The 26911-nt window shown below is 38.4% G+C and overlaps 1 protein-coding gene across 5 annotated transcripts in view; it reads right to left on the bottom strand.

Annotated features, from left to right (window-relative positions):
• Positions 1–26911, bottom strand: part of LOC122816448 (alpha-1,6-mannosylglycoprotein 6-beta-N-acetylglucosaminyltransferase B-like) — a 950232-nt gene that overhangs the window by 862468 nt on the left and 60853 nt on the right. For all 5 annotated transcript variants that reach the window (XM_044089252.1, XM_044089250.1, XM_044089253.1 and 2 more), the window contains one exon: positions 2625–2757. In XM_044089252.1, coding sequence (XP_043945187.1) covers positions 2625–2757 — 133 coding nt within the window. The remainder of the gene's footprint in view (positions 1–2624; positions 2758–26911) is intronic.

The raw sequence follows: 26911 nt of genomic DNA, 5'->3' as shown, positions 1-26911 counted from the left end.
TTAACATCTGTTTAGTTGACAAAATTTAGTTGACTACACAAATAGACAAATGGTATAACAGATCGCACAAATCTCAGGGTAGGAAAATATGCCCTTCCCTGGCAATGTGTGGTGTCAAAATTAGTATGCATACTTAGCAGGGAGTGTGCTCCCCCCTGGAAAAAAATGATGTTTTATGTATTTTTAATGGAAGTTTTGCATGCTCTGATATATAATTATCAGGGGATGCAGGGGAGTGCGGGAGGGGCTTACCATCCTGCAAAACTGATATTTATTATGTGTTTTTAATGGACATTTTGCATGCACTGATATCTATCAAGAGTTCGAGGGCTTGAACTATCAGCTGCAGGGTTTGAAAATTGCCTTTTTGAATGTCAATTGTGTTTAGGTGCATGGGATCATGGTAAGGTGGAGACCGGGGAATTTGTTCTTTCCCCTCTGTAATCCAGTCTCAAAGTTGGCATATATAATTAGCAGTGGGTTTTGGGGGTGCAGGGGGCTTGCAAAAAAAAAATGTTTTCCTTTTGCTTCAAATCTTTGTGATTCAAAGTCTTTTGTATACAAATCTGTGATTCAAATTGTTTTACTCTGTGTCTTAGCATTCAAACTTTATAGAGCTTGAATGGTTGTCATAAAGTCATATATATAATAACATAAGATGTGATTTGCCTTTGCAACCAGTCTTTCACACTAAGCCTGATGCTAAAGGACTTTTTTATAAAAATATCACTCAGATCTGATATCAGGAATGGGGTCAGAATGGGGTGCGAGTCCTTCTCAATATATTCATTGCCAGTATTATCCTGCTACAGTCACCAGTCTGATCATGTTTTTCCTTCCCCTGTTCTACTCGGATTAGTACGGCTGTGAATGCATTTTTCCAGTCGAGGCAGAAGAAGCTTCTTGTACTCCTCAATTCCCACTCCGTCCTTACCTAACTGCAGAAATAAATGAAGAACCAATAAGTATTCTCACTGTCATCTACTAGTAAAGCAGAGGTCTTCATGTGATGCATGTCCTGTACTTGAACACAGGCTTTTTCATAGTACAGTGTGGTTGACAATGACTGCAGACTGGAAAAACTGGGCGCCATAGTCACTCTGCATCGTACACAACATCTGACACAGACATCAGACAGAGACATCTCACAGAGCCTGGTGCCAAATGGATAACTGGTGCTTAAACGCCAGGGTGCCCCTCATACCCTTCGCAGGACCCTATCTACCCTAAAAACAGGTTACCTAGCTACCACAAGGTTAAGTCATCAGGTGAAGAAGTCATCAGGGGAATGGGGACCCAGGTTTTGAGAAGCTCGCTGACACTCATATGTTGCTAAAGTAGTTAAGCTGCCCAGTAAATCCTTAAACCCTGATCATGAAGAGATTCAAGTTCCAGCAGGGATCTAAGGTCGTCATCTAGACTGTACTCATCACTCATTAGAATGCACCCGGCGGTACAGACCCCATTCGCATGTCGAATGTATCTGACCCCGATGACCTTGCAGCCCCAAAGGCCAAACCAAAAGTCTCTCCAAAAATAAAATATGTCCTTAAAAACTGTCTTGCTGCCCACTGGAAGCCCTATTCAGTCTATGTCTTCTCATCCCATCAGTCAGATACCCAGAGGGTATGAGGACATAATGCCATATATATAAATCCGATTTAAAATCTATGCTCAAAAATAAAATCTAGATAGATCCAAGGACACAAGAACCACACTTAAAAAACCTGACGTTGGTTATTTATAATATGGACTGGAGGATCAGAGACCTCCAGAGATGCTTCTATGCATGTGAACAAAAAAGAGCAGAGTGAGGCACTCCTCGCTGGCCTTGTTCAAGAGAAAACCAGGAAATGATGGGGGGAGATATAACACTAGGATTATTACTTCAACACCACTGCTTGGGCATGAGGCAGCAAAATATAATAGGCATTTTATTCATTCAAATTAAAGCTAAAGCCAAATACTATTATAGGCTAGCCCCTTGCAAATGCCCTACAGCCTAACCTATGAACCTATGAAGCTTATTTCTCCTAAGCACAAAATGGTCCATCCTGCCCAAAGCATTAGATGCCATTACCTCCAACATGCAACATAGATGAATATGTTTGTGTCCTCCATGATTTCTCAATTTATCCCATGAACAAGTCTATGGATACAGATACATGGAAATGTGCTTACTTGATGTTATAACAAACTCAGAATGGGGTGCGAGGCCTGTGTTATGATTTGCCATAGTGTGCATATGCTTGTATATTCTTCCCTATCTTCATACAGATCATGGAGGTCTAGTGACTTTATGTTCAGAGTGTGCAGTCTACCACATGACAGTCACCTGTTAATTCCTTTACATTAACTAGGAAACAATCTAACATATCTAGTCTGCACCAAGCGTATAGGTAAGATGGCAGTACACTGACCACCACTGAGAAAGAACTGCCAAACAGATAACAAGTCTTGCATCCTTTTGTGACCCTATGATGACTCAGACTTACTTCCCGTCCTTAGGTACCATCAATGTACATGAACAGGCTGCCTTTGTAACCACAGGTCAGTCATACCTCATCAAACATTATTTAGACCCCGCTTTATTTGGCTCCCATTATTGCCTCACTTCCACTTACTGTTGCACTTTATCAAATGAGCTTTCCAGTTTATCCAGCTTTTTCAAAATGTCTGTTACATTGAATGATTGCATCTTTGTAGCCAAGACTTCCAGTTTGTGAATGGCTACCTTCAGTCGCTGTACAGCCATTTCTGAAGGAAACAAAAATAACAATAAAGATGTGTGAGAAAACCATCAGCATTAGCCTACAACATCATTGTGAAAAGATGCATTCTTACATTAAATTGTTTTATGTTACCTGCAGGGACTTTACAGTCAAAAAGCAAATTAAGTACCTAGGTCAGAGAAATATGAATTATACCCCAACTTGTGAGCAGCAAGGTAATTTCTATAGCCATATTTGCACATCAGATAGACTCTTCCCTACACATGGCTGCATATATTCAAACACTGACAGATAGATGAACAAATATAGATAAGGATATATACTTCCTCACTGACATGGTCTGCACACAAGCAAGGTCTTTGCTATCCTTTAATGGAATTCTTGCCTCTGACCCAGGAATACTGGATGTTACTGTGTGCAGGGTATTCCAACAACCATTAAAAACAACATGCAGCAATGGTATACTTTTCACAGTACTGGTGGCTGCTGCTGTGTTCAAAATGTCCATCAAATAGCATTTTAAAGGAAAAACACAGCTCTTTCCCTTTAAAACCTACAGGCTTTCTAGACATGGTTACTAATTTCCATCCACCAATCCCAACGATCCCCATTTAATTTACATACAAAACAGTTACTTCATTCTGGTCTGTCATAGCATTTGGTTCCTTTTAATGTTCATGACACTCTACTGTGTACTGTCACTTTTTTTTAAATGTTCATGACCTCTGGGTTGCAATGAATTATGGTTGCTCTTGATGCAAAGAAGCCTATTCATATACCTGTGGAATGCTAGTTGTGTAATAATATAGTTTGAATCTATGAAAACGCACCATTCACAAAAGACAGCAGTATAGCTTAAAATAGCTTGATCCCTTACAATCATATCTCCTACTGCCTCTGTTCCATTTATACAAGTCCTTCAGAAACTATCAGCAGTTTTACTATGTTATAGTCTAATAGACAGATTCTGAGTTCTGTTTTCCTATCATTAAAGAAACATCTTGTAATTTCAGCCTTAACTCCCCCCATCAACAGCAGATCAAGAACTGTGCTCCCCTTTCATTCTTTCTTGCCTTTCCTACTACACTTTGTGAGTCTGTGGTTTTAAATCACATGCATTTCTTTCAGTCTCAACTCCCAGATGTATAGCCCTGGCTTTCAATATTTGTCTTACTAATGAATGCCAAAGAATCCCCAACATTTCTTTTGAAATACCAACAAACTTTTTAATATTCTTATTTATAGCACCCTAGCACATGTGCTCTGACCTCTGGGGTACCACCACTGTCATCTTATTGCCCCCATTGCCTAATTCCACTTACCACAGCATAGAAGCATACCACCCACACAGATAATGGGTGAAAGGTTGTAGGTACTTCCACATTTAACATTATGCTCGGAGGATTTTGTTGATGTTCTTCATGTTTTACTGCTGCAGTCATCACCTGTGGGTTATCCCTGCTGCGGTAGCCCTCGGCCGGCTCGAATACCAGAGTCAATATTTTTTTGGTTTGGTAAATTACTTTTAAGACTGCTGTATTTGACTATGCTGACCTCTACTAGTAGGGCATACGGACAGCACTACTTGTCTCCACCTGTCCCTACAATTGCAGATTAAGCCTGCAGTCACTTTGTTGCATCTCATTAACCAGCCTTTCTCACACCAGGGTCACTATTCAAACCTTTGTCACTATGGCCATAGCCAGGACTATAATAACCATTGTAGTTGGTGGTGCTAGTGACCATATCTGAATTAACATCCATCATAAATATCAGGCTTCAGGTATTGTCAACAAAAGTAAGCATAATAACTAGTGATGGCCTGTGATACTGCCACAACTAAAGATATCAGTAATTGTCTAGTACATTTTATTAATATTAAGTCCGATGCCCAATGAACCTACAGTCACTTGCTGAGAACAGGTGCACTCAAGTCTCAGTTGCTCGAACACCACAGCTCCATACAGCACTTGCTCTGCACCATTGCTTACTTCACAAATAAGTGAGATTGTACTGTTCATATGTCAGTGCTTAGTGGGTGGACTGATCTCACAGCTGCATGAAGAAAGAGGTTTCACATACTTAACTAGTGATCATTTTTACCAAGGTACAGTGACTTCAGAGTAAGAATAATAAAATAAAATGGTGTGAGGGCTGATGTCCCCTACATGAGGGTGCAGAGGTGTATGACTTTTTTAATATGTGTCATTTGCTTCTAATATGATGGAGTTTGAGTACATGCATTATGAATGTTTTTGTTTTACAAACCCAGATGTGAAAAAGCACTGTAATGGTCTTGTCCAGCTTAAGTACTTAACAAAAATAGTATGCTGGAGACCTGGTTCTGTGACACAGAGAGATAAATCTCTGACTGCTACCCAGACAACACTGATTAGTGGCTAAGGAAGCTGAAAGAGCTGGGCAAGGTGAATGAGAGATGTGAGGCTTATGTCTGAGTGCTCACCTGGGAGGGTGGATTGTGGTGGTTCCTCCCCCCTGTGAAGATGTGGTGCTGTAGGGGAATGGCATCCACCAGTCTCCCTAATAATAGGATACATGGTGGGGGGTTTAGGTGGTGAACACCCAAAGCCACCCATCGAAGCCAGTATCAGTAGGCCTCACAGAGATGTATCAAGAAGCAGGCACACTTCTGTGTTGGAGGCATAGGCAGTTCCTCTGCAGTGATGTAGAAACTCAGATCACCTCCATGGGATAGGGTTTGGGCTGCATAACAAAAATACTGTAATGGCTGAAAAATGATGGCTTCATATGACATCACAGGGAACAAATGGGCTGGAAATGGTTCTCATCCTTTGAGGAACAAATAGGCCTGTGGATTGTCAGAAGTTTATGGTCACCAGGGAGCAAGGTATCAAAAATAATATAAAAATAAGTATGCTGGAAATGAAATCTAGTCAGGCAATGTTATGCTGACTCTTCCCAAGAATCACTAGCTGTACTTAAAACATTTTAGGGTGGAGAGATTCAGTGGCTAACCTGTTATTGGCTCTATGACATACATTACACCATTTTGATTGTTTTTTATTGCAAATTCAGAATTAGCCAGGCATAGTGTAGAGTTTACATTTAAATAAATACACTGGAAACCAGAAGGTACACATGGGAATCTATTTATCTCTCAACATCCAATAAATATATATAAGATAAATAGTTTCCAGTTTGTACCTGCTGGTTTACAATGCTTTTTCATTTTTTTTTAAATTTCATCTGTTAGTTTACTTTAGATTGTATATGTTGTCTCCAGTTTCTAATTTAATGTTTAAATTCAAGATAATAGTTGTCAGTACATTTCACAAGGCTAGGCAGGTCAGATTACAATATGCCATCATTAAAAATACTAGCCGAATGATGACTGATCAGAGATCTCATGTGCATAATTTAGTAACCGGTCAAAATTCTGAAACTTGTCAGTGCAAGTCCCACAATAACAACATTAAATGACTGAAAAATACAGATTTACATGTACTAAGAATGACATTATTTGTCTGAATATTATCTTTTTTCAAAGGTATAATGATCTCAGAGTTTGTATATATATATAGATATATATATATATATATATATATATATATATATTTGGAGGGGGGAGTCACACCTAATAGGACACACAGTACTTATCCTTTCCAATGGTGTGTCCATAGGTATACAACCAAGTATTTTACTGCTCGTGCAGTGTCTGGCAGTTAGTGCAGTTAAGGATATGAGCTATTAATAAGCTTCACCCTGTAGTCCAGGGTTTGATTCTCTTAGCTTCCATTTCCCTAATGTGTGACCTTGAGTGAGTCATTTAGTCTGACAGTGCTTTGAGGCAATTGGGATAAGCTCCAAAATGGTTTCCTGAACCACAAGCCTAGTAACTACCTATGAACCAATAGTTAAAATTGCTGATAATAGTTAGTATAACCATGTTTATCAGAAATTTACTTTGAGACATATATATATATATATATATATATATATATATATATATATATATATATATATATATATATATATATATATATATATTAATAAGGGACATTCTAGAGGTTATTTTTATTCATGCATACCATAAGAAGTATCATTTTATCATAATTATTATAGCAGGTATTATTCTTTAGAGTACATGGAACTTCTTTAAATTATGTTAAGTATTTCAAATAGAAAAATTATCTTTTATGTTATGGGAGCTGTGTCTGCTTTCTATCCTAACCATTCTTGGTCAACACCAGGATAAACTATATCCCTAAATGTGCATTAATACTTATATATACTTTATATTTACATACTTTATGTCTTCACTCACTTCCTGATGTCTATCAGTTTTTCTCCTCCGGCTTTCTATCTAAATATACCATAAGCCTGCTTTTCTGTCTCTTCGTATTGCAATTCCTGTTTGCATTGTACTGTTACCTTTAATTTCTCTATAAACTGGCTAAAATTTGACTATTAAATCATTGCCATATAATTTATATCTCTTCTTAACCAATGTTTTCATATTTTGTCTAATTATATTTAAAGACTGTAAAATTATTCTTCTTAAAATGTTTTGTAATACTTTGGAGCTTTTCTCTCCCAGGCCTCCATTTGAAAATAGACTCCTACTCAGCTGGACTTTCCAAGTAATCAAATGTCAATAAATAAATAAACTCATTTGTAATATTTTTTTAAATATTAATTCTCAAAAATTATTTTATGGATTTTCAAAATGTGAGCTGTAGTACATCAGCTAACTGTGTGTAGTGTTTAGTTGTGTTAGCATCTCTAATTCACCACACACTGCTCCGATACATGTTTAGAAGTTCAAGATGTTGTGATGATGTCCTACCTTGGTATGCAACTCAGCATAACAAACTCTGTGATATAGGCAGAATAGCAGAACAAGGGTGTTAACTCACTGATCTTCTCATAAAAGTCCTCCCATATAGTAATATAAAGGATAGTGGCTAACAGATCAAATTTTATCAATAAATTATACTTTGAGTGGTATGCACAAATAATTCTAACCTCAGCAAGGAAGTCTCACTGGTTATAATTATTTGTACATGCCTTGAGAAGTATAATTTCTAGTAAAACTTGCCAGATTTTACAGTGTTTGACATTTTCAATACTTTTTATATTTTTAAGCATTGAATTTTATTTTATACTTTTTTCACTTTATTTTTGAGTCTGCAGTAGTTTTCCTGAAACAGCATTGGATGTGAGTAATTGTTTTTCTGGTCAACTTGCAATCACTTTGCATGGCAGCTGGAACATTGACATTATCTGAAATTAGACAATTTTAGACTTTTATTAATTTGTTTTAATGTTATTTTGCTTTTGCCTTTTGTCATTTCTGACCACCATGCATAAAACGTTATACTGTTTAACTTTCTTCTCCAAACAGCATAACAGGTTTTGCAAAGCAGCATAATAAGCATGATTAACTTGCATACCAAGCCCTTATTATAAAGTATATAGACATAATTATCAACCCCAGATCTTTTTTTTATCCTCCATTTCTAGAAAACTCTTACCAGACCTATAAATCTGTCCGAATTTCTTACGTTCAAAATGCATCACTTTTCCCTGTTTACTATGAATCAGTCAATTGTCACATCATTACATAAAATTTCTATTTCAGTCTCTCTCTGAATTTTCTTTGAGACATAACAACAATTTTAGCATTGACTGTAAACTTTACCTTTAGTTTCAGGAATAATAGCCAGCACCCCACTAGCACCCTCACCTAAGCAAAGCTGCTTCCCTTCCCACCTCTCAGAATCCCACATTTCACTGGCTCCCGCTGCATTCTGCCAGAGTGTAGTTTGTCCTCTCTGTTTATCCACTGTAAGACCTGTCTCTAGCCATACTATTTTACCAGCACACAGCTAAATGTAGTCTCTGATGCTCATCCTTCATAAACCTATCCTCATTTCCCATTATTCTGCCGACATACATTCAATCCACTAGTTCTTACCTCTCAGACATTGTAAACCTACCATAGATCCACAGTGCTCAGACACTGTGTAACCTACCACAGATCCACAACACTCAGATACTATGTAACCCCCCCCACACACACACACACACACACACACACACACACACACACACACACACACACAAAACCAGGGGGTGCTGAAAACGTCTAAGCCCGACCAGCTTTCAAAATTTTGAGCATTATTTTGATCTGTAGCTGAAAAGAGGGTAATTTCATCTTGTAATGTGCCAATCTGCAGAATTATAAAGTCATTATATAGCTTATCCCTTGCCCCCACTATTTTTTTGCCAAATATCCTTAGCTACTTTGTTTTGCCATGATGCACCTGTCCCTATTCTCCCAATGCTCCCAATATTGTGCTACAATTCAAACCAACCATAACTCCCTCCTTTCAGGTGCAACATATGGGTCTATATTACCTTATCAAATGATGAAAAGAGCGAACACTCTTTCATCGATCCGAAAAGGTCAGAACCCCTAAAGAGTGAAGACACGTATCATCGATTTTTTCCTAGGGAAAAAAATTGGTGGGCCGTCTTCGGGACCTTGCCCTTTCCTCCACTATGGTGCGATCTCGGAGTTGGTATATTTAAGTAGGGGGGGGGGTTGTTTGGGGGATGCGAAGCCCCCCACTTCATTTTGAGTTTGATTTTTTTTTTTTTTTTTTTTGCGGAGCAGTGATTTTTTTTTTCCCCTGGGAAAAAATTGCTGTTCCATGTCTTTGCTCTTTAGAGGTTTCGACCTTTTCAGATTGATGAGCGTGTTCGCTGTTTTCATCATTCGATAAAGTAATATAGACCCACAAAATATACTTGGTTCTCTTCCATTTCACATAATCCTTTTATACAGCTTTGGAAATAATACTTTCCAAAAACCTAGATTCACAACAAGCTATTCAGTTACCTGCTTCTAATACTAATATAAAACTGACCTAATAAGACCTCCTGTCCTCATATCTGTGATACCTCTAATGCACCAAATTCCATTCATTCCTGAAAAATCACAATTCTCCCTTTCTCATCACGTCTTCATAATCTTACCACAAACCAAGTTCAAGATCCCTGGCATCTCTAGACCTTACCTTACTTCTTTCTTAAACGCTGATGCCACATAACCAACATTGAGGTTTCCAGAATAATCCCACTCCACAAGAACAAAGTAAACAGCCATGTCAACATTCCACTCAGTACCTGCAAGGTGCCATAATTCTGGAGTGTACTGATATGGCTCAATAGTATTTTTTACCCAAGACTTTATATATAAACTCTTTCTTCACTTTATCACACCCCTGAATGACTTCCTATTTCTCTTCGTACTTCTGAAAAATAATGTAAACTAGCCATTACAAGGTGTCTGATGTGGTCTCAGCATTTTTTAAAATCTTCATCTCCGCTTCAAGGAAGATGGTGCTCTGCTAATTTTCCTCCTTCTCCAGTACAGCAAAAGAAAATGTTTTGAACACTCTTCTTCTTATTCTACTGATTCTTCCTAATTAGCTTTAGTTTGTTTGTTTTTTTCTCACCAATTTTATTTACTGTATCTGGTTTCCACATACAATGTACACTCATCCTGACTATCTTCCTTTTTACAGTGTTTCACATTTTTTTCTTACTGCTTCTCTAACTTTTCAAAGAACCATATTAGCTGCGTTCTTCTGCTGTGTATTTCTTTTCCCACAAGCCCAAAAAACATACCTTAGATGTGCTTTGTTATAAATTCTTCATCTTGGAGATGCTACACCTTTAAAACTTTAGTGATTCTATTAAATAGTTTTTATTGTAACATCCTTCTCTATGACATTTTTTGGGAGGTTAGAACAAATAAATGATCCTAACTGATTATTCTGTCTTGCGTCCATTTATCTACCTGTCTGTCCATCCATCTCTCTTTTTGTTTCTCTAGCTATCTATCAGTCTGTATGGTCTATTTGTCTATGTATTTATCTACCTGTCTGCCTGTCTTCTCTGTCTGTCCGTCTGCCTCTCTTATCTATCTCTCCCTCACTTTTGCTGACTGCTTAGTCCCAGTGGACCAGAGGTCATTTTAGAAGGTAGACCCAGGAATTAAATAAGTAAGAAAGTACAATAAGAATTCATTAAGTGACTAGGGGACTGGAATGTGCACACATCTGGTACCCTGAAAACAGTCTTAAGGTAAATGCAAAAAAGTGCAGCATAGTATTGTTCATCAAAAAAGATGATCCCACCTTATCTGTTATACGTGGTGATCCCCTTTGGGCAGATATGGTCAAAAGAGACCTGAGTTCTTATGTAAACAACTCATATCTATTATTTGATCATCCAATGTCCACAATAATCGAGAAATCCTTCTATCAGACCAAATTAATTTTCAAGGGGATATCTTTAAGATCCAGAGAAGTCATCTGCACTGTTCTATTATCAGACACATCACTGAATAAAATGCCTCCTTTGTTATATACAAACTCATACATACCACTCAGTAGGAAAGGCCCAAAAGATTTCTATCCAAGAAAACTTAAAGTCTTAAATCCTTCAACTATAATGACAGAGTGGCATGCCTCTCCCTGTACTCAGTAACCTGCCAGCTGCAATTAGGTAACCTGTTGCTTGTTTTTATCTCCTGTTGACTTTATACTTCATCTCAAAAAACAGTGGCTCTACAAACACCTATACTAGGGACCTAACTCTCCCCTGACAAATAAAAATACTCACTTGGGGGATAGGTTCCTAATTCAACGTATTCCCAGCCTATGATAAAAGTTACCACTGCAGGTCAAAGTACTACCCTGGCTATCCTTCAGCCTACTCTTAATGATCGGATACGTAGAAACAAATTTACATCAGCATTATCCTTTATAGTCCAGCTTGGTTTAGAAGGTGAGCACTATAACGTGCTTGAAAAGTACAGCAAGAATGTATATGGCTAGGTATCTTATGTTCCCCATGATTGCTTCCTAGTATTTTCCTATGTTCTAATAGAACACTTGGATGTGCATAGATTCCAAGTCCATTTATCCCAAATTAACCAGCAGCTAACTTATGCATTGCAATGCATTTAGGTAGTACAGTCCACTGAGCTGTATCCCTTGTATAAAAAGTGTTGCCTTACTTATAAACAAAACTAAATATTCTCCACCATCCAACTAAATAGATATCTCCTGTTCTGTCATTTTTTTGCAACTCTGCCATTACATAAAGTATTTTGTGCACCCAAATCATATTCGTGAATGTCTTTTCCTTTACAGCATTCATCCTCAGAAGAGACAACCCTTTAGCATAATTCATATCCTTCAATTCTGCCATCACATTTAACCCCCATCTTTCCATTTGTATTTTTTAATATAAAATGGAACCTCTGCTTCTGTACTCATTACATCACATAAAAGCTAATCAAAGTTCAGTGCAATGGAAACACATTTATAAGTACTTCTAATCTACGCTTCCTGCTACATGTACACATACACGCACACACACTAAATATGACTTTAATGTATTTATTGCAGCGAATGGTCTATCCTTAATGTAATTGTAACACAAATATATTTCTTCTATCCTAAGATATATATATATAGTACTTAACTCAAAATAACAATCACCAAATACTATATAGACAAACATATTCTTTCAGGACGTCATAAGCACTGAAGAGTTTAAAGTACTTTAAAAAAAAAAAATGCCGGGGTGGTGCAGCGATAGCATTGTCACCTCACAGCAAGAGGTTCTCCCGTTCGATTCTCGGCTGGAGCACCTTCTGTGTGGAGTCTGCATGTCCTCCCCGTGGTCGAGTGGCATTCGAAAGACATGCATAGGGCGTGCCTTCATTGAAGGTTGGGTGTTGGGTTGGTACCTCGGCACCGTAAAAATCGACTGCCAATCATTAGCGGACCGGAGTTCCGCTGTGGTGACCCCTAACCGGGAAAAGCCGAAAGAAGAACATTAGATATAAAAAAAGCACAATTTGTAGTTAATATAGAAACTAATTTACACAGATATTCAGAATGGTCCATATTTTCACACTTCAGATAAAGTCAATTAAAATCTAAACATCTGTATAAATTTAGTTATCTTATTTCATGTGGCAAAACTTTGATTTTAAGATTCGGTTTTAGAGGTAGATGCAGTTAATCTGGACTCTAAATATGTTACTCTCAAAGTCTGTCACTTGGACTCGTCATATATAAGCAAGTTTTTATAAAAAACAAGTTGTCATACTTCATCATAACATATTTTATAAACAATTTTGTAGAGTTTTAATTGCATTTACTGTTTAGGACTACACACTCAAGTGTGTTAGTCTTTTCTGTGTTTATTTACTGTATTATTACACTGTTTAGCCTGTTTCAACAAACAAAAATACTATCTTGTTTGCTCGTTTCCCACCTTTCCTAGACAGTCCATATCCCAGGCTTTGCTTGTCTCAGGACTTTATTTTCTGTGTTTAGAGCTATCCAGACCTTGCTGTGGTAGAGGGAAGTCCTACTGCTTACCAGTGTGAGTGGTAACCATTGTACTGCCTATCTAACACTAGAGGAGTGGTTTCCAGCTCTGAAATTGTAATTTTATTAGCCTTTTTGGGCTGACTTCTATCCCTTTCAACTTTCTGGCTTAAAAATGCGTGTGTTTGCACATTTTTCACATTGTGCAGCACTGCGAGGCTACAGTTAAACTATTCCAGGTGCCAGAAAATGTACTCTTCAAATTTTCCCTTAGAACTATCTGGTTTCTCAGTAGTAGCACTAAAATCTGAACCCCTGTGACTAGCACTTGCTCTAGAACCTGCTGGAAAGCACTAGGAAGCCTGAAACTGATACAAGCACTCAACTCTCCTTGACAATAAGGAGAAATTAATTGTAGGCACTAAACAGCCTATAATTGCAAAGTACCTTGCAAAGGTAAGGGAAAACTGCTCTTAAACTTTACAAAAAAAGCATCTAAACAGGCATGTCCAAGGGTCAGCTTCCGGTGATTTCTCGTGTCCACCTGGTGAATCTGGGCATACTAGGGCAATGTGGCAACTGCCTCATGTACACAGACAATCCTCTCCTCCTACCACCTAACACTGCAACCTGCGAGAGATGCACTTACATAGCCAAATTGGAAGCAAAGGTCTCTCCAGCTAAGATTGTGCTAGACAGCCAAGAGGAGAAGGTTAACACCTGCACTACACCTCTAGCAACTCATAGCCCTTCAAAACCCACACCATCAACACCCACACATAGCAACACTAAACCCACATATGCAGAGGCCGTTAACATTAACCTGCCCAAGCAACAAGGACCTCCGAAGCTGAAATGCAAACAAACACCAGTCACAACCAAAGTGACACATAGCTCACAACACCAGTGTGCCACCCAACAACAGCCCCTAAGGCAAGACAATGTACCCAACACTTTAGTCATAGGTGACTCTATAGTCAGGCACACTGATGTCCCACTCACCAGGCTGAACAAGGAGAAAATTACAGTCAGCTGCCTGTTGGGTGCCAGGATCCGCCACATAATGCATGCACTCAAGTCACTCCACAACAACTACAAATATGACTCTGTCATTGTCCATGCTGGAGTGAATGACTTGAGACATACCTCCCTGGACTACATGAAAAGAGACATGGAAGAGCTCTTGGATCATGTGGCCCAGGCAGGTATGACCCTAGCCCTGAGTAGCATCTTGGCTTCGCCCAGAATGATGCCACAGTATAAGGACAAAATGATTGACTTCAACAATTGGCTAAGCTTCTGGTGTCTTTCAAAGGGGATCCAGTATTTATCTGCCTGGGAAGACATGATCGACAAACCACGATGCTTTGCCAGAGATGGTCTGCACCTGTCACCCCTGGGATTCAGGTTACTGGCTAAAGCTCTTGCCACCCCTATAGTGCCTTTTTTAAGCAAGGTTCAAAGGATAAAACCACCACCGTAACAGATACAAGCATGCAAAATCTGAAGGTAATGCTACTCAATGCTAGAAGTCTAAACCTCAAAATACACTCTCTCGAGGCACTCCTAAAAATGGAGAACATCGATATCTGTGCAGTAACTGAGATCTGGTTCAAGGCTCCAGAGAGCACCCCTGCAATACCGGGCTACAACTCTTACCACACTTTTTGGCCACAAAACCAAGACTGAAACACTAAAGGTGGAGGAGTGTCCATATTCACCAAGGATATTCACATCTCCAGGCTAGTTGCCCAACACAATGCATCTGAAATTCTCCAGGTGCAACTAACACTAGGTAAGACTGCAATCCAAATTGTAGCTTGCTACAGATCCCTCACCATGCCCCAAGATTCTCACTTCACCTTTCTAAACATACTGTAAAATATTAAGATACAACCAAACACCCTAATACTGGGTGATTTCAACTACCCTGCCATTAACTGGGAAAACTACCTGGGTACCAACTCCTTTCCCTAACGGTTCTTGAAATACATAAATTCCAACGCCCTGGATCAACTAATCCATTGTCCCACCAGGGGCTCCAATATCCTAGACCTGGTCATTACCAACATGGGCGATAGATGCTACACACCAGTGGTCACCCCCCCTCATTGGTCAGGTCTGATCATAAGCAAATCACCCTTGACATCCACATCCCACCCACCCCCCAGTAAGGAAACCTCCTTAAAAAACTTCTCCAAAGCCAACTTCATGCTACTGAAGTCAGAAGTGACAAACTTCACGACACCCATGCAGATGGGATTTGAAAGTTCGACTGCAGAATCCTACACTAAGGCACTGTATGAGCACATACACTCGTGCATGAATCGTGCCATCCCAAATAGAACCAAGATGCTCTTCTCCAAAAAAAGGAAGCCAATCTGGTGGTCCCCTGCTATAAACAAACTATACAACAGAAGGAAGAAACTGTTGCAGAAAAGAGAAAAATCCCAGGATGCAAAAAACTCCCTCACTAGCCTCAGTAAGAAGCTGAGATCCCTCATAAAATCCTCAAAAGCTAGTTACGAAAATAAAATTGCCAAAGATTCCAAAGACAACCACAAGGCATTCTATAGTTATGTCAAGAATCTAAATGGCAATGCTCAGACCTGCTCTGAGCTACAACAGAATGGCATTAAATATACTGATCCCAAGGATATTACCAATATCCTGGCAGATCAATTTAGTGCCAGCTTCACCCCCCTCTCACCCCCTAAAGGGCCCATCTCAATACCAAAAGATTGCCAAATTCCAGTAATCACGGCCACACAGGTAGAAACCACACTCTCCAAAGCTAAGAATACAGCATCCATGGGACCAGATGACATCCCAGGCTGTGTACTACATGAACTACAAAATGAACTGGCACCTCACCTAAGTGTCATGTTTAATCGTAGCCTCACCTCAGGCTTCGTGCCCACTGAGTGGCACACAGCTACAGTTATCCCACTCCACAAGGGGGGATCTGCCTTGGATCCCGGGAACTACCATCCCATCAGTCTGACAAGCCTGATCTGCAAGGGCATGGAACACATTATCATAGAACTTATAAACAAAGACATTGGCAACCTTCAAACACTGGACCCCACCCAGTTTGGGTTTGTGAAGGGCCGATCTTGTCTCCTAAATCTGATTGACTTCTTCAAATCAGTCTCCAGAGCTGTGGACAAGGGTAAGGCAGTCCACACAGCCTATCTGGACCTTGCCAAGGCCTTCGACACCATCCCCCACTCTGGAATCATAGATAAACTTACTAAGCTGGGCATAAATCCCTGCGTCACACGATGGGTTGCCAACTGGCTTACTGACAGAACCCAGACTGTAAAAGTAGACGACTCCAAATCCAGCTCCAAACAAGTTGACAAGTGGAGTATCTCAGGGTTCAGTCCTGGGACCACTCTTGTTTGGCATCTACTTCTCTGAAGTAAAGGCCAACACTAAGGGATTTTGGCTAACAAAGTTCACAGATGACTGCAAACTGGGAGCCATTATTGAATCCCCAAATGATGTGGATATTCTACAAAAGGGCCTTACAGAAACAGATACCTGGTGCCAGAGCCATGGGCTCAAGCTTAATGCCAAGAAATGTATAGTTATCCCCTTTGGAAAAAAACATGTACCCATGAATTCCCACATAGGTGGCAGGACACTAAACATTGAAAGTGTGATGAGAGACTTAGGTTACACAGGTGGACAGTGGTCTCACTTTTGATAACCACATGGCCACAACACACACCTCATCACTAAGGGGTTTTCATCTTGAAAAAAGGAGGTCATTGTCCCACTATACTCATCCCTCATTAGACCCATTATAGAGTATAATGCCCCAATTGGTATGTACCTCACAAGACATCTGCAACAGCTGGAAAGGCCATAGAAATACCTCACTAAAAGAATCACAGGCTTAAAGCAGATGCCATATGCTGACCATCTAAAATAACTCCAGCTATACTCTGTGGCATATCGTCTACTAAGAGGCAATCTCTGCTTAACAGACAAGGCCAAGTCAAACCCTGAGTTGTTGGACATGCTCCACTTAAAGAAATCCCTATCCCTCAGAGCCACATGCTCCAGGGATCTAAACCTTGTCATCACAATGAACAAAACATGCTGGAGGGATAGGTTCCTGACCCAGAGACTCCTCATACTCCGGAATAGACTGCCCATACATGTCAAGCAGAGCACCTCCTTGGCCCTCTTCAAAAGGAGCCTTGATGATTGGATGGGAGATTGGAAATTCACCCCAGGGATCATGTCAGTCACCCTGCTAGACAGGGGCACAGAGAAGTAAGTATTGTGGGAAGAAATATCCAGGGAATTGTTATGGCTAGGCTTGCATAGGCCCTAGGGCCGATAGCCTAGTACCAACCTATGAACTTATGAACAACTTTTAAATCCTGTTACATACATTTAAACTGTCCAGAACTTTTTCTTCATATTTTCTCAGCTTATTAAGATGACTAGTTCTTAATCTCATGTTCTCATTCCATAATACATTTTTTGAAATTTCTGTTTCCTGTACATAAAACATTCACAATGTCAGATGGCCACATAAATGACTCTTTCAGTTGTATGTTTAACGATACTGCTCAATTTTATATACTTTTCTTGTCACTCTATGAATACGTGTTTGTTACAGCAACTGCTTCACACCTCCTTTAGTGTGTGTCTATCATGCCCCATTTTTTTTCATGTGACATCTGTGCGTGTACAGCAACACATTGTTTCCTCACAGGTGACACTGGGCACTGAATAGAGCTCGTTAGCAGGTTCTTCCAAGATTTACCCTCTACCTGCAAGCTGAACAGCCACACATGCAGTTCAGTGAGTCGATGTGCATGATAACAACTGACTGTCAGTGTTACTGACTGCCGGTGTTACTGACTGTCAGTGTTACTGACTGCCGGTGTTACTGACTGCCAGTGTTGCTATGGACAATATTTTCTGGAAAACAACATTCCTGATTTACACCTGATTTGATCTTATTTCTGAAAATAGTGCTGTCATTAATCATTGTATCAGATTTTTGGCAATCCAATTCGGTTATATCAGATATCATGCATTATACTGCATAGATTTGTATTATTTCATTTGGTACTTGCGTATTAATGAAACCAGGAGGCAAAGGTGTCATACCTCGTGAAATTTTTGATGTTTGTTCGAAAGGTTACATACTATCCAGTAAAATTGTAGTTTGCTAAATGTGTACATATTTTGCAAATGTAATAACAGATTTTGTCCCCGAAAAAAAAAAAAACTGTACTGCATAACACATAAAAAAAATTGGTGACATGGCAGCTCTTCCTTTGAATTTGCAATTGCTTCCTCTACCAGATGTGGATCCTACATTAGCTTTATTCAGTTTGCCACAGTCATAACAGAAAGATGTACCGTACTTTAAACATTCTAAAATTGTTTTGATAAAAAGTAATAATACTTATATATACTTATTAAAATACACACTGCGTTTTCAATAACAGAATAACTTTTTTTTTTTAACTGTTCCCTTGTAGTAGCCGTAAATACAGTGCAGACTGCAGCAGTCAATCATGTCATGCACGCTGTCACAATGTGTAAAGTGGTGCCTGAGATTTTGCAGGTTTCCCTGAAAACATTGTCATAAAACCTTTGTAACGCCAACAGTACCTGCTTTGAGTCTCCTCGGTTTGGTTTTGCATTTAAGATGAGAGGAGTAACTTAGATGATATTGAAATATTGTACTAAAACCTAATGTTCTTATCCCCTACCTCTCAGCTATCACTACAACAGAAATAGCTAACCTGCCTGCTGTAATAGCTTCAGTACACGATTAAAGACTGTTTTCTTCCCCTTTTGGGGATGCATTTATGATTATATACCAGAAAATGTCAAGGGTGAGTCATTTGTCCATACATTAAAAGATACTTACGTATTAAAAAAGCATCACCAAAAGGAGAAGAAAACAGTCTTTAATCGTGTACTGATATCACATTTGGAACCTGGTTGTGATAATACATTAAGTACCTTTTATTTTATTTATGTTTACTTTGGGAAGAAATTAAGAAGGGCAGCAGAGATTTCCTGTGTTATAAAAGCTGTTTTCTTTTCATATCTCCAATTCATTTATGATTTGTTAGTATATTAAGTGTAAAATAGTTTAATTAACAATGCTTTTTTAATTTTAAAATTGAAGCAGAGGTGTTTATTTTCTAAGTCACATCTGCTGGAATATTATTTTGGGGTTTGGCACATGCTCAGTTAGATTAAATAATTATAATATGCCTTAATGCCTATGTAGAGCAACTAGCTAAACAAGCCTGATATGAGAAGGACCGTATTATAACTCTGTAATCTATTCAGACTATGGAATGCGCCTTTCCCGTATATTCATTATGTACTTATGTATGTAACTCCAATATATTTGCTATTTATGCATATATTGCTATTTAAAATTAATAAACCAAGAAAGAAGTTTGAAATGAAGGATCACTTTTAGCTTCACTCTGTATAAAAGGCAGAGTTACAGTGATTGAGTGCCTTTTGAGTTTCTTGCACATATCCAGGCTGTAAGTAGAGATTGAGAGTTCTTAGCACTGTTTGAGTACAAGTGTTTGACAACAACAGTTTTCAGCAACTTTATTGCATTATTTTATTGATGCTGTGATTACTTTTGTTTTTATTTTCTTAGGTTTGTATCTCCCTGTTCCTTCATTCATAAAATATTGCCATTAACTCTCTTGACCTTACCTGACTGAGTTGGATTTAACCATGGGATCTAAGACTGGTATGATGTCAAATGGCCGTGAGTATTACACATGATGTGAAGATGCAAAGACAAGTCTGTTTAAGTGCATGACTCAAGTAATTAGTCAGACTAAGGGTCTTCTATGGACAGCAAGACTAAATAATACTATAATTTGTTTAAATGGTATACTTTACTAAAGTAGATTACTTTATGTTTGAATAATAAGTTGTTCTTTAAGGACCAAATATTTTATTTATAGCAACACATAGTTTGTTTCCTCACTGGTTACTATCTGAAATATGACATCACTCTTCAACTGTAGGTTAACTGTTTCGCAGCATTACATTCAAAAGGTAATTACTGACTTTATTGGCTTTACTTTGCTTTTTTGGTCACTATCATTTGACTGGATTTTACAGAGGAATTTGTTACTGTGCTTAGTGCATTTTAATAGAGTTTCTTGATTTGTATCTACCTGCATTTAATTTGAGATTTAAGTTAAGTGATATTTCTTGATCCTTACATTTCACCTTAGCAGTGTTTTCAACCTGATACATGAAGCAACACTGGCAGGGTGGGTTCATATTTCAAACTGATATTGGCTAGGAACTTAAATCTAATTATCATGAAGACTGCCTGAATCCATAACACAGAGGATGAGGTAAGTCTAGATGCTCAATTAGCAGCCCCAAGCACTCCGAGAGCCACAAAGGGAGGCAGAGGAATGAAGTGCAGTGACCTGCCTCTCCTGGGAAGTGGGGGGTGTCCACCACCTGAGGAGCACACAGGAAGATGCATTTTCTCAGGTGGAGACAGGAGAAACCATTTCCTATGCTTGTTTGGAGGGAGAGAGGCCTGATTATTGGCAATGTCCCTTGTGGAAGTGAAAGATGACCACCACAAATAGCCCACTGCACATTCCCCTTCAATTTTTCTAACTGGGTGCCTGTAGGGAACACATGGCTAAGACGAAAACGTCCAAACTACCTCTAATGGCTGTGTAAATGCTGAACCTCCCAGATAACCCTTGACCCAGAGAAGGGGAAACAAATAGGCTGACTGGGCGGGGAGTGATGGTCATCAGGCAGTGGTGGCAAAGAGTGTAAAAAATATCATAATGACTGATAATTTAGCAACTTTTTTTTAGATGATCTGATACCCAATGGGCTGTTAAAATGTTCCCTTCCTGGCAAATGTATAATGTAGCTAGTGCATTCTCAGCAGCTATAGGAATTTATACTTACTGTAGATAACTACAAAAAATGGTATTTTTATAAAAGAAAATTCACAGTATAATTAAAATTTTATATCGCAATATCCAGAAAAATTTAGACACACAAACAGTAGGTATCTACAGAAATGTATAATTTAAAAAAGTTATTGAAAATTCATTTTTAGAGAATCATGATGCAAGCAGTACAATAAATAGTTTAGATAAGCCCTTGCAATAAAATACCAAGAAAAGAAGCCATTAATATTCAGGCACCAATGTTTGTGGTAAATGTCCTCCTCCTAAAGTAACACCAGAAAAAAAATCTGTGCAATTGATGCATTTGCAGTTGCTATGGTTTACACCACACCAAGGGTGCTACAGCACGCAGGTTTTACTTATAAAAAAAGAAAGAAACAATTTATTTATTTTAAAATGTAGCAAAATGTTTGCTACAAATGTAGAAAGCAGTTGCTACAGTTTATACTATGCACAAAGTGCTACAGTGCTCAGGTTTTAATTTTAAAAAAGAAAAAATGCATACTTTTTTCTTTTATTTATTTATTTAGGCAACTGCTTGCAATAAATGTAGTAAGCAGTTGCTACAGTTTATATGCTACATGGGGCACTACAGTGCTCATTTTCACCATGGCCTCTTGCCACGTATCATCTCCCAAACATGTGCTAAGAGGTGAAATTGCACTCCTCAAAACTGCCCCATATTAAATATGCTGGAGTTTGCCACAGTAGAAACATGGTATGTGCACACAAACACACATGCGTATACACATACACATATATACACACGCACACACACACACACACACACACACACACACACACACACACACACACACACACACACACAAGTAAAATGACAATGTGAACTATGTTTATTATATGTTCATGCTAATAACTTATTTCATAAACACAGTTCATGCTAATGATATGGCAACACGTTGCATTCATGAATCATACACTTGAATGCGTGTGTAGGAAGTATGCCAGTAGCAGGGATGGTGATGCTTATTTGCATGCAGACTGTATACATATTTGACACACTACAGGTAAAATATACACAACCTATTGTGTCCTTGGGAAGGAGGGAGCTTAGACAGGGTCTTACCCACTGTACAGTGCTTGATTTATTTTCAGTAAGCTCTCACATTTTTTATACCATATGTCTATATATTATGTGGTATAATGCATGGAGGCCATGCTCTCCTCACAATACCTCCCAAACAGTGGCTAGAATGGGTAACTGTGTAGTCACAGTTTGGAGCGGATTCTGCTGTCGTACTGACTTGAGTTGAGTTTTCTGATACTCACTCACCTACTCACTCACTAAATAAATGGTTTTCTGCATAAGTGCATATGACATTGACTGATAAACAATCTCAGCCCACAGAACAGGGTCAGCTGTAAACATGCTGCTCATCAGCTATAAAAATGGTCCTGAATTCTTCCAATAAAACATACACTTATGTCTTTACATGTTGTCGTCAGCTACAGATCTATATTATCCCAGCTTCTGTACTGACACAGAGCCAGCAGTGGTGTTATCATGTAGCACTCCCTTTTGCTAGGTAAAGGATAATAGCTTTTTGTTATTACTGCATAAGGATACCTGATAGCTATAATGAGCTAATTTCATGGTTCAGTGTTGTTTGTATCAGCTACCTTCCTAATGCAATAGTTCCTGTGCCCAAGATTAAGTTTATGGAATAGATATTTGATCCCAAAATGGGAAAAGACAGTATTGTTCTTCTTTATTATACAAAGTATTATAAGAACACGTAGATGTGCAAGGCATGTACCAAATGTTTATCAAGGTACCTGCTGGTTGGTATGATGCCTGTTGTATACTGTCCTCTGCAGACTGGGGAAAGTGGTAATAACAGTTTCTACTCATTTCCAGTAACTGCAGAAGGCACAGCATTGGTACGTATGCAAATGAAGGGATCCAGCTAACCATGTGCGCCCTCTTGTGAAAGCTCTCAGCCATGTCACTGTGTGTGTGGGGGGGGGGGGGCGAGTTATTACAGTGTGCTTGTGCTTGTGTATAGCGTGAGCTACACCAGCAGGTACTTTTGCACACCTTTAATAAATGTTCTATTTTGGCCACAATCATTCAATGTAATGTTGATGTGGTTGCTTGGCTATGCAGCACTAAGCAATGCAATTAACATTGCATGGCCATTGGGTATCAACCTGCAGTACTTAGCATGGTACAACCACAATTGTACCAACATAAATCATTTTCCCTACTCCAGAGTCTACTCTGCAAGTCACATGTTTGGGAATTGCTGACTATGCTACATATGTACATTTGCATACCTACTGCATAGCTGGAGGACTCCAGGTGCAAAGTTGTGTGTTCTTACTCCATAGTGCAGCGGATCCTTTCTGAGTAATGCAAAAGCCCTCTGCAGTTGCATACGATATTTATGAATAGTACATTTGGTTAGGTAAATCAATTCAAGATTTAGCTACTAAGACTTGAGTAACTGAAACAGGAAATCCAGCCCAGGAATCACTTCTGTGGCCCTGCTTGACAGGGGTGCAGGTAACTAAACCACCTGGGAGGGTGCTATAGCACAAAATTTATGGCTAGGCTTAATTATGCCCTAGGGCCAATAGCCTAGTGCCTACCTATGAACCTATGAAAAAAAAAAAAAACAGAAGTTGCATATTAATTGTAAAATGGTAGGTCTGGATTTAGATCAAAGAGTACAAGAATTACACTTTTTTGTGTTGCTACACAAGTGGAACACATCAGTCTTTTCAAGTAGGCACTCTGAATTACTTTCTGAATTCAATTAAAATACAACAATGGATTATATTGGGGGGAGGGAAAACCTAGATTGCTTTGCAATAGGCTGGTGGTCAGTAAAAAATCATGAAGCATTTTAATAGAAAATTGGATTAATTACTGCAGGTGGGAAACTACAATGCCAAATGGAAACAATCAATTGGTCTAATGGGTAGAGGAAAGGAGGAGCTGGATTTTGATGGGCAACTTTTTTGGTCATTTGAAAGGAACACAAGAGCACCTCCTTATGCTTTAAAACAGGGTCTGGGAATTATGAAACAGATATTGCATATAAGGTATCAAAAGCATGGGTAAATCTGCTTCTTCTCAATGGATATAGCAAATCTGGTGTGTGTGTGTGTGTGTGTGTGTGTGTGTGTGTGTGTGTGTGTGTGTGTGTTAATGTGTGTATATATATATATATATATATATATATATATATATATATGTGTGTGTGTGTGTGTGTGTGTGTGTGTGTGTGTGTGTGTGTGTGTGTATATATATATATATATATATATATATATATATACACATATATATATATATAAGAGAGAGAGAGATAGATATAGATATATGTTTCTACATATAAAAATGAAAAAGAAAAGCACAAATACAGCTCAAAACAAAAAAGATATATATATATATATATATATATATATATATATATATATATATATATATATATATATATATATGTATGTGTGTGTGTGTGTGTATATATATATATATATATATATATATATATATATATATATATATATATATATATATATATATAGACTCTATATCATTGGCGAAAAAACAAATCTTGAATGGCTGAAATATCGAAATTGCCATTCATCAATTTGTTTTTTGTGAGATTGCGGTACAGTGAAGACCGGGAAATTTGCTCTTTCCTCACTGTAGTGCGATCTTGGAGTTGGTATAAATAGTTAGCTGGCGGTGTGGGGGGCACAGCCCCCCACAAAAGCGATTTTGATGAATGGCAATTTCGATATTTCAGTCGTTTGATATTTGTTCCTTCCAATGTTGCGATATAGACCCGTATATGTATATATTACTCCATTTTCACACTTGTAGTTCTGCTATTCAAAGGATCACAGTTAGATCCTCAGAATTTCAACAAGCACCCTAAAACAAAAAGAGATATGCACATATATAAATCAGAATAAAGGTAAAACCATATTGGTTGGTAGGATATCCCACTAGTACAGGAAGCCATTGCCACTAAAGAAATGGAACTTCATATAGACATATAAACAGCTATTTGCTTTTGTTACTAAAGTCACCTTTGGCAAAACATGCAAGAATTAGGTTAGAGGTTTATTTTACGGAAGATAAACCAAGGTCACCTCCTTTTTAATGAGTGGCAAACATGGGGTTGAAGGTGGAACAAGACATAACAAGTCATAAACCTTTAAAAAATCTGTAGTGACTCCCCTAAAAATATAAACTGGAAACTGGCTTACATAGTTCTCTTACAGGCATCAAATAATTATGGAATATGTGTGTGTGTGTTTTTTTTACTACCTCAATGTTAATTAAACTGATTATAATGGCCAGTAGTGAAGCAGGAATGGAAATCAAACCAGAAATAGATAAAAACAGGCAGCAAGTGAATGCACCAAAAAACAAAAGAAAGAATATAAGGTGAAGGACCAGATGAGAAGGCAAGAAATGTGGAACAAACATAAATATAGTTGAAAGTATAGACAACGTCTGGAAGAGCCTCATGTTGATCAAGAAAGAACACAGGAATGGTTAAGGAGAGGCAAATTCAAACCAAGAAATGAAAGGTTAATATTGTCAGCCCAAGATAGTTACAAAGTCCATTGAACATGTGGAAGAAACAGATTAATGCAGGTTTTGTAAAACTGAATTGAAACAGTCACATACCTTGTTGTCGGTTGCGACACACTAATGGCAGAAGGACTGTATACTGAAAGGCATAATAATGTGGCGAGACTGTTGCACTAGGGATTGTGCAAACATTATGGTATCAAAGTGGCTGAAAAATACTGGAAACATGAGCCACAACGCATCATAGAAAATTATGAAGTTTATATCACATGGGACCACCCATTACCAACACTTCAAAAGATAGAGGCTAGAAAACCAGATATAGTGGTCCAAGAAAAGAAGACAAGAGTAGCATTTATCATGGAAATCCCCACACCCAGTAACTACAGTGTCTTGTGTATAGAGAGACATAAAGTCATAAAATACCAGGATCTGTAGGGAGAAATGAGAGCCATGTGGAAGAAACATACCCAGACAGTTCCAATAGTAGTAGGAGCAACGGGTCTTATAAAAAAATCATTTGCACTCGTATTTAGATATGTCACCAGTCCATGTAACCCCATTCAAATTGCAGAAGGAGTCATTACTGGGTACATTGCAGGTGCTGCGGAGAGCACTTTTGGCTGACATCAAAGAGTGAAACAATACTAATTTCATGAACTTTAATCGTACTTTGACTTAAGAATGGGGTCTATTCCCATCATGGTAATAGAAACCCAAAAGACTTGGAGAAATTAAAAAGAACCAGTAGTAAATGCTTTCTGCCTGGTATGCCTACGTCTGCAAGAGAGTTGTCTAAAGCTCATATTCTGAAAGTGAAAGATGATATTTTTGATCACTCTTAAAAATATCAATTCATGTTTAAATGATATCTGCACAGAATTTTTCCCCCATATATAAAGTTAATCAGTTTCCTAACCTCCCTAACTTTTGTTGAAAAAACAATCAGATTTGTAATTACCTAACCACTTACTGATTTGAATTACATGTCCTCCCACCAGAGCAATCATAGAAAAGTAATTCTGCTTGCTCAGCTTGAATATGGTTTACTATTATTTGCTACCACCTAAAAAATACACAACAACACTAGAAACTGTATCCAATAAAATGCTGCTTTACTGCCACCTCCCCATCATATGGGCATCATTGCCTTATAGTATCAAAAATAAATGGCTACTGGTACTAGGCAGAACAAATCTCCTTCTGGTTTCCCTGCTCTTCAAACTATACCAG

The sequence above is a fragment of the Protopterus annectens genome, chromosome 12.part0 (genome assembly GCF_019279795.1).
Source record: "Protopterus annectens isolate FY-2018-M chromosome 12.part0, PAN1.0, whole genome shotgun sequence".
Lineage (NCBI taxonomy): Eukaryota > Metazoa > Chordata > Ceratodontiformes > Protopteridae > Protopterus > Protopterus annectens.
The sequence above is the reverse complement of the archived record's forward strand: the minus strand, read 5'-3'. Positions and strand labels throughout refer to the sequence as shown.